The sequence below is a fragment of the Crocodylus porosus genome, unplaced genomic scaffold, assembly GCF_001723895.1.
Source record: "Crocodylus porosus isolate Cpor-Errol unplaced genomic scaffold, CroPor_comp1, whole genome shotgun sequence".
Lineage (NCBI taxonomy): Eukaryota > Metazoa > Chordata > Crocodylia > Crocodylidae > Crocodylus > Crocodylus porosus.
Genome location: NW_017728921.1, coordinates 18,775,976 through 18,794,186, shown reverse-complemented (window position 1 = coordinate 18,794,186; position 18,211 = coordinate 18,775,976). Strand labels below are relative to the sequence as shown.

The window sequence follows — 18,211 nt, the reverse complement described above, 5'->3', positions numbered from 1 at the left end:
CACAGCAACTAGCACCCCAAACTGAGTTCTACATGCTAGGGGAACCATGTCCTTTATGATCAAGCAGATCGTTCCTTTCAAATCTCGACTAGTACCCAAAAATAAGAGGCCTCCTCACTCCTGAGCACACACAGACTTGCAAAAATTTATGCAAGCATGCACATGGTTGAAAACCTCCCTCTTGCATGAAACTCAAAGCAGTACTTCTAAACTCAGCCACCTCTTGACCCCCTCAAAGTCACCAGCCTTCCTCCCTGGAAATGTACTGTCAAACAAAGTCCTCCTTGGAGCCAGGATCATTTTTATCCACCAGTACAAATGGATTTCTATAGTGTCAATAAAGACACACAGGGACAAACAATATACAGTAGTTCCAAAGACAGCAAAGAGGATCCTTCCTAGGGTTTTTCACCTCTAGAGACCATAATTCACATCTTTCCAGCAAAACAAGCTCAGTGAGTTTGGTGATCTCAGACTATAGTTTGGAAAGAGACACACACACTTCAGCACAGTATATAGCTTTATTTTAGATAGGCCTATACCAGAACACCAGCAGGTCAGGATTCAAGATTTGCACAGCCAGGACTATTGGTCATCAGGATCAAGGTGCACTGGCAGATCTGAGAGAACAACCCAGACTGTGACAGCAGTCTGGCCAATTTTAGGTCCCCATCCAATAGATCAGACTTCCTGAAGTTCCCCTTCTATGTCATACTGCAGTATCCAGCTACAACAGCTTCAATGTTACTGCCCACAGTATGTCATTCGCTACTACTGAAAATGTGCTGTTACTCGGTAGCTTTTGACTAGTGATCTCAATCTTGGATGGAGTTCCCTAAAATGCTCCATATCTTAAAACACATCTTAAAATGCAAGCGGAGCTTGCTGCAGGATGCACCTTACTCCAGTATCTCAGGGCAGTCACACAGCAAGAAAGGGAATCTAATGCCTGAACAACACCCTCATAATAAGGCTACTCAGTGAGGCTCCCTCTGGAGAGTAAGATAGACTGTGGAGGGGATAGTCAAGAACAATGCAACTTCCAGCTTAAGAGCAGAAAGATCAAAGACTCCAGCACAAAAAAAAAAAAGAAAAAAGAAAGAGAGCTAAACCACCCAGGCAACACAGCAGCAAGTGCAGGCACACAGGAGGCCTCGCCCTGTATAGAACTGCTGCTGCTGCTGGCACTGGCTGTATAGTGGATATTGGACAGAGGGATCCTGCTCTGTCCAGAGCAGGGCTTTACAGTACCGCAGTTCCCGAGTGCCAGATTGACAGGTCTTGATGAGTTACCCATCAGAGCCCCCTGCCTCTGCACCAGAGGGGTCAAGATCATGAGTGCCATGTTAGAGATGGGGCAACTGAGGCAGAGGAGGAGGGGCAGGGACATGCATGAGACCATGGGACTCCTTGAAGGCAGTGGGCCAGGCTCCCCCCAAACCTGTTCCCAGAGGCTCAGGCCTCTCTCCTTGCACTGGGCGCACATTCAACTTGCAAACGGCCACTGCGTGTCCTTAATAGGCTTCTGTGTCCATGGAAACCCCGGGCAGGGGAGGCGGGATTAGCGGGCCGCTGGCCCCAGCAGCCAAGTTCATGAGGCCTAGCGCTAAGCGTGAGTGGCAGTCCTTGGCAGGCGGCTATTGTTGCGGCTGGCTGCTGGGTGCCTCTCTGGCAGGGCCCCTGCTGGGATCCCCGCCGCTCCCCGGCCCATTCTCCGGAGCCTTTCTTCCGCGGGGCCGCGGTCGCTCTGCCAACGCCGAGTTAGGCCCGAACAAAGGAGGCTGCCGGGGACGGCTTCTCTTGGGGCCTGGTCGCCATGGCAACCCGGCCCTTCCAATCCCAGCTGCTGGATCAGATTAGTGCGAGCTCTAATGCTCTTCTCCAAAGCGCTCGGCGCAGACACAAAGACACCCTGCTGGGGCGAGTCTCACTGCTGCCTCCCAGGAGCCCAGGCCGGGGCAAGCAGAGCGATGAGGCCGCCTCCAGCCCTCCCTCCCCAGACCGCACAAAACTGTCTTTCAGGGCCACCTTATTCCACTCTGGGCTGCCTGAACGCACAGCCTCAGTGCCACAGCCTGCTTGCTGCATGTGCTCAGAGCAGCGGCCCTCTTCTCTCAGCCAGCAAGACAACAGCTCCACTCGCCCCAAGCACTCACCACCTTGAAGGGGGAGGATGCACAGAGCTGTCCCAACCCCCGCCCTCACCCATCCTAACTATACCCCACACAGAAGAATGCCCGCCAGGAAGAGAAGGTTCAAGGAATTGCCCCACATCTTGGCCTTGATGGGAAAGGGAAGGGAAACACAGACCCACTTCTGATCTCTCCCAATTTCACATAGATATTGGTAGGGGAGAGATAACAAGCACAAACCAGCACAGCTCTCTCTCTCCCCCCATCTAATCGGGTCCTGCCCTTCTCTCTTCAAACCCCTTTAGGGGTGTGCAGTGAACAGGAGTACCAAGCACCCCAGATACCCACATGCCACATCAGCGCAAACGCATCAGACATGCCGAGCCTAGACAAGGAATTTTGCTGACTCCTCTGTAACACAAAATCCAGCTTGATTTCAAACAGCACACCAACAAAAATGCACTGCAGTGCACAACTGGAATTGGGCTGGGATTGCTCCCCTTCCAACACCACTATACTGAGTAAAATATTAGAATTAAGAAGAGAAGCTCAGAACATCATTGCCCAAGGCTTCAACATCAAACCTGTCCCAGCCCCCAATCCCATCACCAGGCCAGAGACCACTCCCTCCACCTCCCTGTTGCCATCTCAACTGTCCCTTGTACTACACATCAGGATTTGCTTTATCATTCCACAACCCTGTGCAGCAACCACAGTGCAGGGAGATCCCAGCACATCTTGGGAGGGGCTCTCACTGCATACTGAGGGCTTGTGAAAGAGGATTGCTGTCTCAGAGAGACTGATGGAAGAAAGAAAGATCATGAAACTGCATGCTGAGGATAGGCAGGGATAAGGAGAACGGTTGAGGGTCGCGGGCAGAAGGGAGGACATTCTTAGACTAGATGGAAAGAAAGAGCCAGAGAGAAAGTTGATCTGCAGTGGGGCGTGGAGAATCTTTGGGCTTTGTGTGTGGAGAGAGGAAGGGCACAGAAGCACTGTGATCTTGCATAGGGAGAAAAAGTCCTTTCACAAGGTGCGGGCATAAGAATACAGGAGTAGAATTAACATGGGAATGAGACTTTTTTCCCAGCAATACCATGGCGTGTGGACACAGCATACAACTAAGAACTGTGCATTAACAAGGTTTTTACTGGTGAATTGTATTTCCCCCCCCCCTTAAATAAATATTTGTTTCAATTGTTTAAACACAGCAGATGAGTATAGAAGGAGCAGATCACTTTAACAGAAAACTGTTTAGCTTAGTAGTCAAGGCTCTGTACCAGGGAAGTGTTTTACTTACTGGTCAAGGCTATAGTTATCCAACACTTGAGGTTAGAAGTTCAAGGTTTGTTAAGATTTTTCTTATAGCTATTAGGTAATGTTCCTCTCCCTGTTTAGCTACTAGGGTCAGCACGATCAGGGAACAAAAGGGGGTTATAGTTACTAGCACTAACTTTTGTTTTCAGATGGACTGCCTTCTCTGAGCCCTGCCATAGGACAGTTAGGAGACACATATGTCCTTAGGTTCTGCCTTCCACAGACAGAAGAAAGCCCAACAAGCAGTTCCTGCCTGGCTTTAGAAGTGTTATCCAAAATTGAGAATCAAATGAAACGGGAGAGGGAAGGAAGACTGTGACCCAGTGGAGGCAATACATTCAGAAAAATCCACTGTTGATAAGAAACCCTTTTTGATCCTTCATGGCATTTGCCACTGCTGAGCCCCCGCAGTAGGAGCCTGGCTAACAGAGTGCTCCCTGAGAGATGGGCTCTGGAGCCTTGTTAGTGGAGGAGCAATCAGAACAATTCCTTTCTCCAAACCACATTTAGTGTTGGAAAGAATGGCAATTTGTAAAGGTGGGAAAAGTGTAGGACCCACACAGATTTTGCCAGAGGGCACACACGACTGCATCAACCTCACTAACTGAGTAGGCACTGAGATGGTCAGGCCCAGGGATGAGCCGGTTCATAATGAGCCTGAACCTACAGTATTACCCACTTAGCATTTGAGCAGACATGACTTAGCCTCTAGATTTTTCCCCAAAGGCCACAAACAAACTAACTTTTTCAACAGCTTAGTCCCACTTAAATACCAGCTAACATCTATTTTTTTTAACTTCTCTTCCTAATACAGTCATGGGCCTTGGGGTACGGGAGCCAGTGACAGATTGATTCAGATTGAGTCAGAAATTTGGGCAAGCTCCTGCAGGTGCAGATACTGGTTTAAGCTGCAAAGATTCAAATAAAAACTCTGAAGACAGAAGTAGAACAAGTTTCCACAACGACAGCAAATAAACAAGGGCCAGCAGGTCCTAAGAGATACTACCCTGTCCTGGTATGGAATAGTAAAAAGGATGATGGCTGCCAGGACAGCTTCAGCAAAAGACAGAACAGGAAAAAAAACCAAGTCACAATGATCTAGAAACCTAGCAGGCAGGTTATAGGATGAAACTACCTCAAGTCTGGGTAGCTACACTGCCAAGATGAGACAACTTAATTCAGGAGATGAGTAAATGGTTGATCCGTGGAAAGGAGCAGGTGCTCCAAAAGTGGGTGCATTATGCTGAAGACAGTGCCAGTAAGCCACTGTTGCTCTGTCCTGCTTAATCTTCCTCACTGCTCTGAGGATGACAGTAAACTGATATGGATAAGAGAAGTATAATATGCACGTGCTCCTGGCTGCTCTTCAGCAGAACCTTGGACACCAGGTAAATATCAAACAAACCATGGGGGAGATGAATGACCATTCATGCTATTGTGTCTGGCTACCTGCCTGTCAGACACAGAGTAAAGAGAAGCTTTGTTCTACATGTATTGCTGACAGATTGTTTACTGACACAGAGGTGATCAAATTCCACCCCTCATCTGTTCATGTTGTATGTTGTAATCATGTTGTGAAGGAATTTGCATTCATTGTCTTCTGATCTGTGGAAGAAAGGATCTGAAAGCCAGTTTGACAGCCCTCTGCTGTAGCATGTTTTTGTGAAGCTTTGATACCTGAAGCTTCTAAAGGGATACGGACAACTAAGGAGCCTAACTGTGCACTTCCAACCCAGGCCAGAGCAGACATTCTCCATTAGTGCCTACAAGGGTCTTCAACTAAATATGGAAAAATACCCAGTTCTAAAACAGTGAATCATTTCTTTGTAAACATGAATTCAGCCATGCCTTCAACGGGAATATCCACAGCCTTCTGATGGATATGTGGATGTTTGTAAAAGTACGTGAAAAGTATACGCTCACAGGTATGCACATGTGCTACAGGCTGCCATCAGGCCCAGCACCTGAAGATAACATCTCAAAAGGGCTTTTACCCTGGATCCGTCAAGGTTTACCACTAAATGAGATCTCAGAACCCACCTTGCAGCAAACAGGTTAGAACCTTTCCAGAATCTCAGGTGGTAACTACAAAGACAAGAATCCAAGTTGAACCAACATAGATTTATTGTCAAACCAGGAGATATGTAAGGGGTGCAAGTTTCCCACTAGTGCTGAATCACCTCAAATCATCAGCTTGATACACATGCAGATGTAAACTCAGGCAATCAAGACAAGATGCAACAACTTCCAACTACTTGACCATTCTGGGAGCTGCAACTAGCCTGAAGAGTAGAATACAGTGAACTGACAACTTAGCACAGATGGTTATCACTGTGGTACTTTCAACTGCTGGTTTGGCAAAGGAAGTAAGTATCTTGAGGGCTGAGGACTGAGTTAACCTTGATTCCTGGGAGTTGAGGTTATTCTCCTCAGAAAAACCTTGCTGAACTTGATTTCTTTATATATTTGCTCAATGGGTCCAACACCCAGGATCTGATGGAGGCTACTATTTCTTCTAGAGATCAGGAAATTATAAAACACTTCTAGTTTTCAAGACAGTATTCTTCTTACAAAATTTCCTCTCAGAAATCCCTGAATAAGGCAGGGGGCTTGAGTTTTCACATAACTTGGAACTACGAAAAGTAACCTCCTCCTAGATTCTTGATTGCTTTGATTCTTGAAATAAAATACATAAACTCTTCCCAGAAGGTGCAGAAGAGGGGGGAAGATGTGGAGGATCAGGGTCTGCTGGAACCAGCCTCACCTTTCTGAACTAAATGGAGCAACAGCCATAGATGAGGTGGAAGATTAAAATCCCATAAATTCACTATCCCTCTTGTGATAGCCAGATTCCATGGAGAACTGCTTAGATTATTCTTTGTAAAAATCACAAAATGAAGACCAACTCAAATCTAGAGAACTGGCCATGGGCTCTGAGAGTTGAATTCTTTTCAGAACCCCCCACCCTGGAGCTGAAAAGGTCAACTCCTTTGAAAGGCATGGCCATGACCCCAGCTTGCACTTCAGAGGAAAAATAACGAGCTTTGGATCCAAGAGCATTTCCAAAAGGATCCAGTCACATTCAAAGTCTTAGATGGGATGCCTGTGATATCAAAGGAAGCTCTGGGAATATGTTTACACGCATCCTGATCTTGCTCAGTCAACCCAATGACTGTTACATCTTGTCTTCAAGATTGGACCTGGTTAACACTGTTCATTCAAAGCATTTTCAAAAGAAAAAAAAGGGGCCCTTCCTTCAACTTTCAAAACAAGTTTTGGTTTTTAATTGCTTTGGTTATTTGCCAAAACAAAAAACTTTGAAATTTCAGGAAGAATATTTATCCGCTCCTTTAGACCTGAACATTTTCCTCGCACTTTTTCAAGTGTTCTTTTGCCACTCCAGCTTTCCAAAGGTCAAAGGAGTTTTAAAAGAAAACAAATGATTCCTATTAACACTCTGAGCAATGAAAAAGGAAGAAAAACAAAAACAAAAGAAAGAACAAAAAGCAGTACAGGAGGGAAATGCAACAAAACTAAAATGTCAGATTGGAATATTTTTAAATGTTTCCCCCCACCCCCCCAGTAAGAATTAATTTATTTTCAAACCCTACAACAGCACAGATAAATTTGTGATGTTTAAACATTTGTTTTCCATTGTTCTGCTCATGAATGTACACAGCTCCCAACACTGCTTTTGACCAGAGAGAAAACGTCTATCTGGCAACAACTATCTTGGCAAGTCTGAAAACTGGCAGTTAATAGTGGTCCTTCTGGTCTTAAAATCTATGGTAATCTAACCTAACCTCCTTCATAAATACAGGTCATAGGATTTTGCCTAGTAATTCCTACTTTGAGAGCGAGGCATCCAGTCTTGATTTAAAGATTTCAAGTGATGGAGAATCTATCATGTTCTTAAGCTTACAGTTATGAGGGTTACCTAGAAATTAACCTTCCTTGAAAGACATTCAGTTGCTTGAACTCTTTGCCCTCAGATGCAGACAAGTTCCCAGCTATAGATTTTTCTCCCTTGCAAGAGAAATCGTAACAGAGCTTGGGTTAGGATTCTGTGAGAATTCAAACCTTTCCCTGGAGGTACAGCAGAATGAGCTGGGATCCTGAGCAATTCAAGCCCCAGAGACTAGACGGCTCCAGCTTTCCTTCATTCTCTACTAGTTCTGGAATCTCAAGTGTTTGTGTGGCTTCCTGAACACAGCATACGAGATACAGCTACTCCACCTGCTGAGCTGGGAGATCTGGTGTCACTCATAGGAGGAAAGGAAGCAGGTACAGCCAGCTTATGAGGGGATAAGGTAAAACTGGTGCCTAAGAGCAGCATCCTTACCAATTCCTACATGGCAATATCTGAATCCACATCCAACATCACCACTGACATGCAGGACTTGGCCAGAGGAGGGCAAAGGAGACTGCTTCAGCTTGAGGGGACTTCCTAGGAATGGGAGGAGACCAGACCTCACATCCCTACCTCTCACAAAAGAAACCACATATGCAAGATATGGAAGTTCAGAGCCAGATTCAAGGAGTACAATACCATTAAATAAGAGATCCCAGAAACGCCACAGTACTGCACAGTAAAAATCCAGAGTCCTCTAGAATGGTGTATAAGGCTTCAGAGATGTCCATGTACCAAAACCAGGCTCTCCCTGAGGATGAATCACAGCTGAATTGTATGGAACAGCTTGTTCTTAGACCTGAAGATTTCCAAGTAAATTCAGCAGTGAACACAGCTCTGATGGAAGCAGAACAACTCCCAATCCAGTGATGGTACAGGCTGGTTTCAGAAGAATTCTCTCCATTCCACTGAGACAGTTCTTGAGAGAATGTGTCAGGAAACAATCCCACAGATCCTAGGTAGCTGACATTGCCTTGACAAGTCAGGAGACATCTCTGACACCAGAGCTCTGAGGGTATATATTTCTGGATGAAGTGGCTGGCAACTCAGAGGGATACACTGAAGCTGATCTGATTTGATTCTCAATCTGCATCCAAAAGGATCATACCAAATGGAAACCTTTATGGTCCATGGAGGCCAACTACATCAGGGTTCACCTAGATTCAATGCAGGCTGCTTGCTGAAAGGCTAGTTCTTTTTGCTGTGAAACTCCCTGAACTATGCAACATATTCCCACCTGCCCTGCCCAAGAACTGGTAACCTTGGCCAGGGGAACAGAACCAATCTTTACTTTAAAACACTTCTCTTTTGCCCATGACTGAAACAACCGCCACCAGACAAACTAAGAGAAGTCTGGTATGTACTTTCCGCCAAATAAAAACAACTGTAAAAGTATGTTTACTCTTTACAAAATGCACACGAGTAACAGCATGCCCCAGAAATCTGGCAACTTTCTGAGGTGGGGGGATGATCAGAGAATACAGGGTATTTGTAGCCCATGGAACATAGGACTAAAGAGATACAAGCTTGCTCCCTGACTACCAACTGCTGATCAGACTGTACCATGGCCACATGGTCACACTCGAGACTCCTGGAAAAGATCTTATGGATCCAGTAGACTCATTTTCTTTATTAGAAGTTTTAAAAAAGCATCCGGAGGTAGTAACTGACAAGTGTATACATTTCTGGAACACTGAACACTTCTTCTGTATCCTCTTCCCTTAAGACTGACTAAAAGCATTGAACAATTGCAAGTCAGGAGGCTGTATATTAATTTCAACATAGGATGCACATGTAAATAGTTACAAAATAAAGGTATTGGACAGCAGTCATTCTAGCTAAAATGGTATAATTCTTTACAGGTTCTTAAAGGATCAAAATTTTCTGAAAAGACACATAAATATGCCAAAACCAACTTGTCACAAAAGAACCTCTTCTTGTCAAATATTATAAAGTTATTGCACCATAATACCATTACTTTGGACTCTGGGCTGTGACTGGTGCCCTCTTTCAGGGGAGGCATTAATACTGATGTCCTCATCCCACAAAAATGTTAAATCCCCGTGGCACTTTCTACACAGGCTGGGATACTAAACCACTTCTTCTGCCTAAATTCCAACCTTGTAATTGCAATCTGCCTCCAAAAATCCCTGAGAAGTTCTAACTGGCTATGGAGCTATTCTCTTCTTGTCCTAAATACTTGTTCACTAGTGTCATGCACTGATCAACTTTACTGCCCTCTGCCCCCAAAGTGACTGTGTATCAACAGTGGAGTGAAATTATCCTTTATCTACAATAATTTGTATCATTACTTAATTCCTCAAGCATTTTGGGTCCAATCAAGGTGAAAAGAGTTGTCTAATATGACCACTATGACTCCATAAAATTATCACAGCCTCTCACTAAAGGCTGTGAAAGGGCAAAAATGGAAAGTCTCTGTAACTTCAGATTCTTTCCCAAGTGTTGCCTAGTGGGTGAAAGATGCATGATCTTTGTGGACTGAGCACACAAATGAACTGAAGTTTGTTCACCAAAGCGCCCCAAGGGATGATGACGTCGAACAGTCACAAACTCCTGCAAGACCGTTTCAGGCTGGACATAAGGAAGAATTTCTTTACTGTCCAAGCCCCCAAGGTCTGGAATAGCCTGCCACCAGAGGTGGTTCAAGCACCTGCACTGAACACCTTCAAGAGTGAATTGGATGCTTATCTTGCTGGGATCCTATGACCCCAGCTGACTTCCTGCCCTTTAGGCAGAGGGCTGGACTTGATGATCTTCCGAGGTCCCTTTCAGCCCTAACGTCTATGAAATCTAGTTCTGAATGATCAGCTGATGCAATCTACCTGTAGTAAGATGCAGAGCAATTGCAGCTTCGGGCAGGTTGCTTGCCAGATTTCCTTCAAGCATCCAAAAAAAGGTCACCTACAGCCCAAGACTCAGCAAGGGAAGTTTCAGGCCCAAAGATTACTTTTTTGTTAGAAAATTACTGAGAGGTCAACAGTAAGACTCAGAATTAAAAATAGGCCAAAGCCATGCAGTTTAGTTCTGGAGCAGAACTTCAGCTCCATTCACAATTGCTCTGGAGCACGGGTTTGAATGGAAGTGAGATTGCTGCTATGAATGCATGAGATTTCCCTGCTGCAGAGACATCTCAAAAGAGAACTTCAGTGGAGGGATGGACAAGGAGTTTCCCCTGTCCCAGATTCTATCTATATAATGATGGAGCAAGAGACATCTATTCAAACTCAAACCAGGGCAACATCCACACATAGCACAACACCCCTAACTGTTCAAAGCCTTCCACTGACTTTTGTTTTGCTGAATCACCAGGAAATCCCCATCCCAATGTATAGTGCAGCATGGTTCCTAGTCAGACCTCCAAGTCAGTCTAAACAACCCTTTCCCACTGGGAACACCAGCAGTAACACCACTGTGATCCAACATTGCTTGTAACACTTACTTTTCCAAACTGTTCGAAATATTGTTTCACATCCTCCACAGTAGTGTTCACCGAGAGACCCCCCACAAAGATCTTCTTCGTCCGGGTCACCATCTGGAAAAGGGGAAGAGAAGGATTAATGGAACAAACAGCTAACAGAGAATAGATCACTCCAGCCACCACCAAGACTACCCCTTCATCCCAATCTGTGATCTGAGGAACATGCTACATGTTTTTATTCCAGTGGAAACCACTCTCAGCAGAGGGCTGTGTCCCCTAAGCAAACACTGTATCTAACACGGTATATTTCAGACTTTACAAATTTCTCTTTGTGAAACTTCCTCTCTCAATCATCACTTGCACCACACTGCTTATCCCTCTGCGTGGGCCAGGACAGTACTGGAGGGAGCAAAGTCACCACGTTGCTGACAGCTCCCAGAACCAGCCAGTGCACAGCCACCATCTCCCCTTCTTAATCCTCTGGTGGCTAGTACACCATGTTAAAAATTCTCCCCCCTTAATCTACCATTCACCCACCTGGCATGTTCACAAAACCCCTAGCAGACATAGTACTGCCATCCCCTTCACAGCCAGGGTGCTGCAGTTACAACTCTATCCATCCTCAGGTCACCCTCTTTCCCTTGCTTTGCCCATGAGAGGCATGGAGACGACAAAAAGGAGTCCTCCAAGTGCAGGCTGGCTATATGCTCAAAGCTTTACAAACTATGCAGAGTCCAGGACCATAGGGAACAAAGCTCTGCTTCATATTCATTCCCACATTATAAGCTACATGGTGATGGGAGGGCCTCCCTGTTAAACCATCTTTAACATTTGGAAGAAAGGAAACGGAAAAACCTCCAGCCTTTCTCTTCTCCCAACCATGAGTCTGAGAAAGAAAGTCTAGCTGCCCCGAGAGGGGCCATTGCTACTAGGATGAGGCACACCAGTGGCCTTTGAACCGACTCTCCAGCTGCATCCTCCCCTCCCCTGCCTGGCCACACCCCTGCTCTCAGAGGAACACATGGTCCTAATTACCCCAAGGAGCACAGGGCTAATCCGCAGCAATTCCATGGCTTGGAGAGCAGCCCGTTCTAACACTAAAGCACCTTCTGTCACCAAACTGCTTAATGGAATTAACCCAATTCCTACCATGTGTTTCCTGGCTCCAGTTACTCAGGATACCTGCTTGCTAATTGTTCTCAGCTCCTGATCTCCTTCGCTTTCCTCCCCACTTCATTCTCTTTCTCTCTTTGGAGATTCTGCCCTGTCCTTCTCACCAGATCTTTCTCCTACTGCAGTATTCAGAGGGTAAAGAGCAATCCCTCAGCCCAACAGTGAAGTTAAGGCAGATCCCAGCTTGTATTCACTCTGAAGGCAGGTCTCGTCTGCCATTTGCTTCCCAGGTAAAAGTTTCTGGGTAAGAACCTGGACAAGACTTGAGGCTGGTCACTTCCACCAAGCAACCGTATTCCTGTTGTAGGTAAGGCCCAATCCGTTGCTTTCTCTGCCCCTTCTGCTGCATGAATGCACCTTGCCATATCGCAAAAGGAAGTTTTTCCCTTCGCCCCACACCTCTCCCAGATCATTCAGCAAGTCATCTGCCACAGACTGGAACTACTTCATGTTTCTTTCATACCCGCAAGTTCCAGACACAGGCTATAAAAGGAGTTAGAAAAGGTTCTATATTCTTCATGAGCAAAGTTTCCCATTTCATCAGCTCTAGTTACTGCCACCAAGAACCAGAACCAATTTGGACTTGAGCTACTTCCAGCCCTAGACCAGCAACCCTAAAGCATCCCAAAACCCTGCTGAGAGAGAGTTCATATAGAACTGAAGGTGAAGGTGATGGTGATGGTCAGGCACTGACATTTATCTTTAATACTAATCACCAAAGCCTCTAGGCCTCAGTCTACTGTACAAGGGCATGGTGGGAAGTTTAATCCCTGAAGTTTTTACCATTTCAATTGGTAAGAGCTACATGCACTACCTACCTTGGGCTGAGCACGGCGGGGGAATGCAACCTTCGGGTCAATCTGAAAAAGATGTTTGGAGAAAGCAAGTGAACACACTTTAATTCCCTCTATGTTTCATTTACTAATGTAAGCTTTCTTCTGCAGGCACAAATCTTGCCCAACTGACAGCTCACCAGAAACCCCAGGAACCCGCCTAACGAGGATAAAATGAAGTCGGCTGCAGACATCTTTATCTTTTAATAGAGGTGTGACCCCAGGGACTACAGCTCCCAGCATGCAACATTCTGTTTCAATCTGAGCAATGTCTGGCCAGCACAAAACGGAACCTGACATGCTGGGATTAGCAGTCCCTGCTAACCACTCCCCTGTGTTCAGCCTGCTCCCTGGCCACCCTATACACCAACTGTCACATTACAAGTGATCTTTGCCTTTATCTGTTTTTCCCCTTCAGCCTAGGTGTAGTAGAGAGCTTATCTGGTTAATAACAGAACAGGAAAGGCACAGTACACAAAAAGCCAAATAGGGCACACCACAAAATGTGAGTGAAATCACCAGAATTCATATGAGAAGGGAAAAGACAATTAAACAGAGGAGTCCCATATACACAGTTTTGCAATGAGGAGCAATGTCATTAAGTCAGATGGTGCTATCACCCTTTCAGCATCTCCTACTGTGCACAACAAGGACAATCCGTTCCAATCTGTAGGCTGAGCTCTCTATTATGTGCCTGTGTCTAGCTTATTAATAAACCGGCTGTCCGCTGGAGCTCCTGCATCTCAGCACTACCATCCAGGTGCTGCACATTCTGCTGGGGTCAGCAGTGGATGAAAGCATGCCTGCATTAGTCTTAAAGCACACTCCATAAGCTGGGAAAATATTAATGCAGCTGAACACCAAATGCTCATGACATCCCTGCTCCTCCTCAGACACCACTGCATTCTTTACAGCCTATTTTTACAGCAACTCTTGTGATGCAACTTCACGTTAGAAGATGATCCAATCCTACAAAGCAGCTCTGGGAGGACCTGTACTAAAGGAGGGTCTGGCTCAGCCCCTAGTCGGGCAGGCTGAGACCAGGAGAGCAGCTGAAAGGTCCGTCTCATTAGCCCAGCAGCTCAAACAGCCCATAAGAAACTGCATCTCTCTCCAGTTCATCTCACTGCTATTGTTCTACTTTTCAGCCTGGCTTTTCTCCCTTTTCTTAGTCCTTTCACTTGTCACACAGAACCCACAGCTCAGGGCCTCATCAGGTCACTCCATGCAGTTCTCTCCCTGCCTTCCCCACCTCCATCCTGACTCACAACCTAGAACATAAATAAACTCAGCACGTAAGTAAACAGAGACAAAAGTGAGGAACATAAAATAAACTCAAAAATACGTTTCCCCCAAAGAGTTCCAAACACAGCCAGAATAACATATCCTTGTGGTGCCTCACAGGGGCATCTCAAACTCCACTCCTCTTTCCTCCCCCTTCCCACATACACAATCCTCTGGCTAGTGCAGAAATCCTCAGTGAATTCTGAGGACAGGGGACGGCAGGAGACCAGGAGGTTGATGGCAGATAATAAGCAAAAACAATAATCTACTGTCTTTTAGTTCCCAGCCAGTGTCATTCAGCTCCTGCCAAGAAGATGCTTTCATATTCAACAAAGTTAAGCTCAGGCCTCATTTTTCTCATTACCCTGAGCGTGATCAACTGGGCAGAGATAACGTATCCTCCTGGCTGGAGAGGGCAGGCAGTAATTTCACAAATTCTTCTACACAACTAGCTATTGTTGCAGGTAAACCAAGGCCAGGCCAACTGACTGCAGGCACGTCATGGAAGAACACGGAGGGGAGAGAATTTGAAAGGAGACTCGAGTTACTTCAAGGGGGTTACTCCTTAAGTGCTGGAGTCTTCCTAATGAAAGTAAAAGTAGTGGTGGTCTAATAACCTTATTCCTGGCACCAAAGCCAGGAATCTGGTAGAATTTGATATCAGTGTCAGCTATGGATGAGAAGAATCCCCTTTACAGGTTTGGACACAAATCTGGTAACAGTGAAAGTGTTCAAAAAGCTGCTCAGGTAATGTAAAAAACAAACAAAAACCAGGATTAGATAGCATTTTGAGGGAACTATTTAAGTCCATATTACTTTCAGGTTAAAGTACTAACTTTTAGGGACAATTCACACTTTCAGTTCTATCTATGGAATACCACTGACTTCGCAGATGTAACCAAAAGCTTAATTATGTTCTTCATCACCAGTTTACAAGTCACATAACAGTTTAGATACCATTTAAGATCATGCAGCAATAATTAGCTTGCTTACATCGTTGCCCATTTTGCCTTTATACAATAGCTGGTATCAGAAGTAATCCAAAAAAAAAAAAAAAAAGCATTTATAATATCCCTAGTGCCATGTTTGTTACATGAGTTAACTCTAGATTTGACAGGACCCATAACATTGCCCCCTTGCTGAGAGCAAAACCAACAAACATGACAGCAACCAAACTCCTGTAATGCCATTATTTCTAGGCAGCTCAAGGCAGTGGCTGGCTGCAGCTTTACAAAGTCACGCAAATCTTTTACCTCAAGACTGCAAAGCCAATTCTCATATCAAGCATTTCCATAAATAACCCCGTAGGCTGCTATCTTGCTAACAAACAAAGAAGAGTCTGAAAAGCACAAGGTTTCCCCCAGAGAATAAGGCCAACAACATTCATTACCATAGGAAGATTTGGAAAACAATGAAGCAACAAGTTGGGCAGACATTGTCTACCCAGTGCTGTTTAGCAGGAGACATCAAGCACAGAGAATGGGGTGTAGTTTCAGGACAGTCAGCCTTTTCCCACAAAGTTTTATAAAGGCCTATATTAAGATTCAGATGAATTTGTATCATTTAACTCATGACTCACAACAGATTGTTGCCTAGAGAGGGAAAAGGCACATCTAGGGCTCTACACAGCATTACAAAACCAGCCTGTTTTAGGGGACTAAGAACAACTGGGGTGCATATACAGATCAGACCTAGAACTTAACCAAGCAACAAACAGGCATCCTACCCAAAGCCACTCTGCTCAACATAAAACTTTAAATAAAGAAATTAAAAGAAGAGGGGGAAAAAAATCAAAGTTGCTGACAAAGAAAGAACATGAGAAAATCTTCCCCCATTTCTTTCTGCTGCAGACAACCAGCAAAGCAGACGCAGGATTTCAATGGCTGGCCAACCCCATGTTTTCCACACCCTGAGACCCTTCTGTTCTCCTTTAGCACACGCGCACACACACACACACACACCCCTCCCCCTCCCCAGCCCTTCGTGGGCCTACCACACGACGAATCCTAGAATGGTTTTAACACAAGAGGCAGCATTGGTTTAGACAGAAGAATGGAGACTGTGAGTTTCATCTACTCCTGTCCCAGAAATGGTCTTGGGATTACTGCCACTACAGACAGCCATCACTTGCCTTTTCAGCAAGGGCTTACATCCATCCCACAGATTTGCAAGGGGACTAGTTGATCACACACCATGTTTACACAGACTATAAACAGAAAAATCGTGCTCCCTCTGCAAAACACTTCATCAGAACCCTCCCCTAGAGCTAAACTAACTTTATACAATCCAGAAAGGATGAGGTTTAAGAGACAAGAAAAAAATGGGGCAAGGAAAGCTGGAATAGGTTTAACCAGGAGTTCCCATGGGGAGTAAGGTCCTGTGTACATCAAAAAGAATAATCCATACAGTTAAATAGGACAGACATAAGTCTCACTGCAACTCATGCTGCAAAACCTCAAGAAAGGGGTCTCTCTCCTGCTCTGTCTACTTAACTCAAACATAGATTACTATGCCTGAAGTGCCTCATTCAATTTAAGGTACACATTTGGGCTTGTTGTTAGTCCATGCCTGGAACTGGAACTTCTTCTTTCACTGTGTCACCCCCCTTCCAATCTCCTTACCCCCAGGGCAGTAATAAGAAATAGGAATTCAACATCAGGAAAGTCACTAACAACTAGACACAGAAAAGACCTCCCACTCAGACATCTAACACCCAGCCCAAAACTACATATCCTATATCTCTCCTGGGTGCCAAGGGCTTGCAATGCACAATGTATCTATTCCTGCTGATGCATTCCAAGCATCTACAAGCTTCCCCCTCAAAAAAAAAAACAAACACAAAACAAAAAAGACCAAACCAAAAAACAAGCAAACAACAAATCCAACATATACAATGCTAATTACAAGCTCACCAAAGGCCTAACGCCGCTCGTACTTGTGAGAACCCATGAGCACTGTGAGGGATGGTGTTATCACTGATGTCTCAAAAGGCAAAAGGTATCCCACATGGGCATTAATAATCTGCACAAGAAGACAAACTCTTGGGTCTTCACAACTTATAAGGGCTTATCCTGGAGAAGTCAATGGAGAACCTTCAGAGTCCAAGATACAACCCCCGAGAGAGAGAGAGGTGGAGTCTATACCACATGCCAAACAACTCATGCCAAAGAGAATTGGGCCTAGCTCTTTGTAAGGGTCAGGTACCCAGCCTAGAGAGCACTCGACTGCACGCTCATTGCAGAAGGAGATGGTGACTAGTGCTCACATGAGAAGGAAGGCCCAGTGCTAGATTTGCATAAAGGACTGGGACTGTGCACTGTCAGAGGGTGCAAGGCCCCACCTCTCTCTCCCACTCACAGGAAAATCCCTTGCACAGACCGTCTTAGCTTGACACTTTTTCTGTGCACCCCTTGTTCAGGACATATTTGTCCTCCCCATCTCAAAGTGACACAAGCAGTTTCTCAAAAGGGATCTTAAAAATCAATAGGTAGAACAGAACATCATCACAGGGGATTTGTAATCAATACTCCAGCCTGCAGTAACTAAGCCAGACTTAAAACCAGGAGCTCAGAAGAACAGCTCGTTTACAAACTGATAACCAGGATGGAGAAGGGATCCATAATGCTTTATCAGGAATCCATACTTTACAACCCCTAATTGGAAATCAAATACCACAGGGGAGAGGGCTTCTAGCCTAACCCTCCATTGAGGAGTGAATCCCTTGGATGGAAAGAGTCTCACCGTCTTGGAGTCCAGCTCATGCCTGGATTGGGCCAGAACCTTGTCCACGCCAGCCTGGTCCATGAACGTGACGAACCCGAACCCCCTGCGCCCCCAGGCCGTACAGGAGAAGGCGGAGATGGAGAGAAGAAAGAAAGTTGGTTAAAGTGGTGCCAGGCCCCGGTGGGGGGGAGGGAGGAGCCGCGCCGGCCGCCTCACCTGGATCTCTTTGTCAGCGGGTCCCGCATCACCAGACACTCCTTCACCTCGCCGAACTGACTGAAGTACTCCCGCAAGCCCTCTGCAAGCAGAGCGCGGGATGGAGGGGGCCGCGCACAGCCCCCGCCCCCACCCCTCGCGGCGCCCTGGCCCGGCCGGGAGCGCGGGGAGGGAGCCACGACAC

The 18,211-nt window shown here is 45.7% G+C and overlaps 1 protein-coding gene across 1 annotated transcript in view; it reads right to left on the bottom strand.

Moving 5' to 3' along the window:
• MSI1 (musashi RNA binding protein 1) overlaps nucleotides 1-18,211 on the bottom strand; it is a 36,845-nt gene that overhangs the window by 15,219 nt on the left and 3,415 nt on the right. Inside the window, exons 2-5 of the mRNA XM_019539406.1 lie at nucleotides 18,028-18,173; nucleotides 17,830-17,914; nucleotides 12,790-12,831; nucleotides 10,820-10,912 (exon numbers count right to left, since the gene is read on the bottom strand). Of these exons, the coding sequence (XP_019394951.1) occupies nucleotides 10,820-10,912; nucleotides 12,790-12,831; nucleotides 17,830-17,914; nucleotides 18,028-18,173 (366 nt within the window). The remainder of the gene's footprint in view (nucleotides 1-10,819; nucleotides 10,913-12,789; nucleotides 12,832-17,829; nucleotides 17,915-18,027; nucleotides 18,174-18,211) is intronic.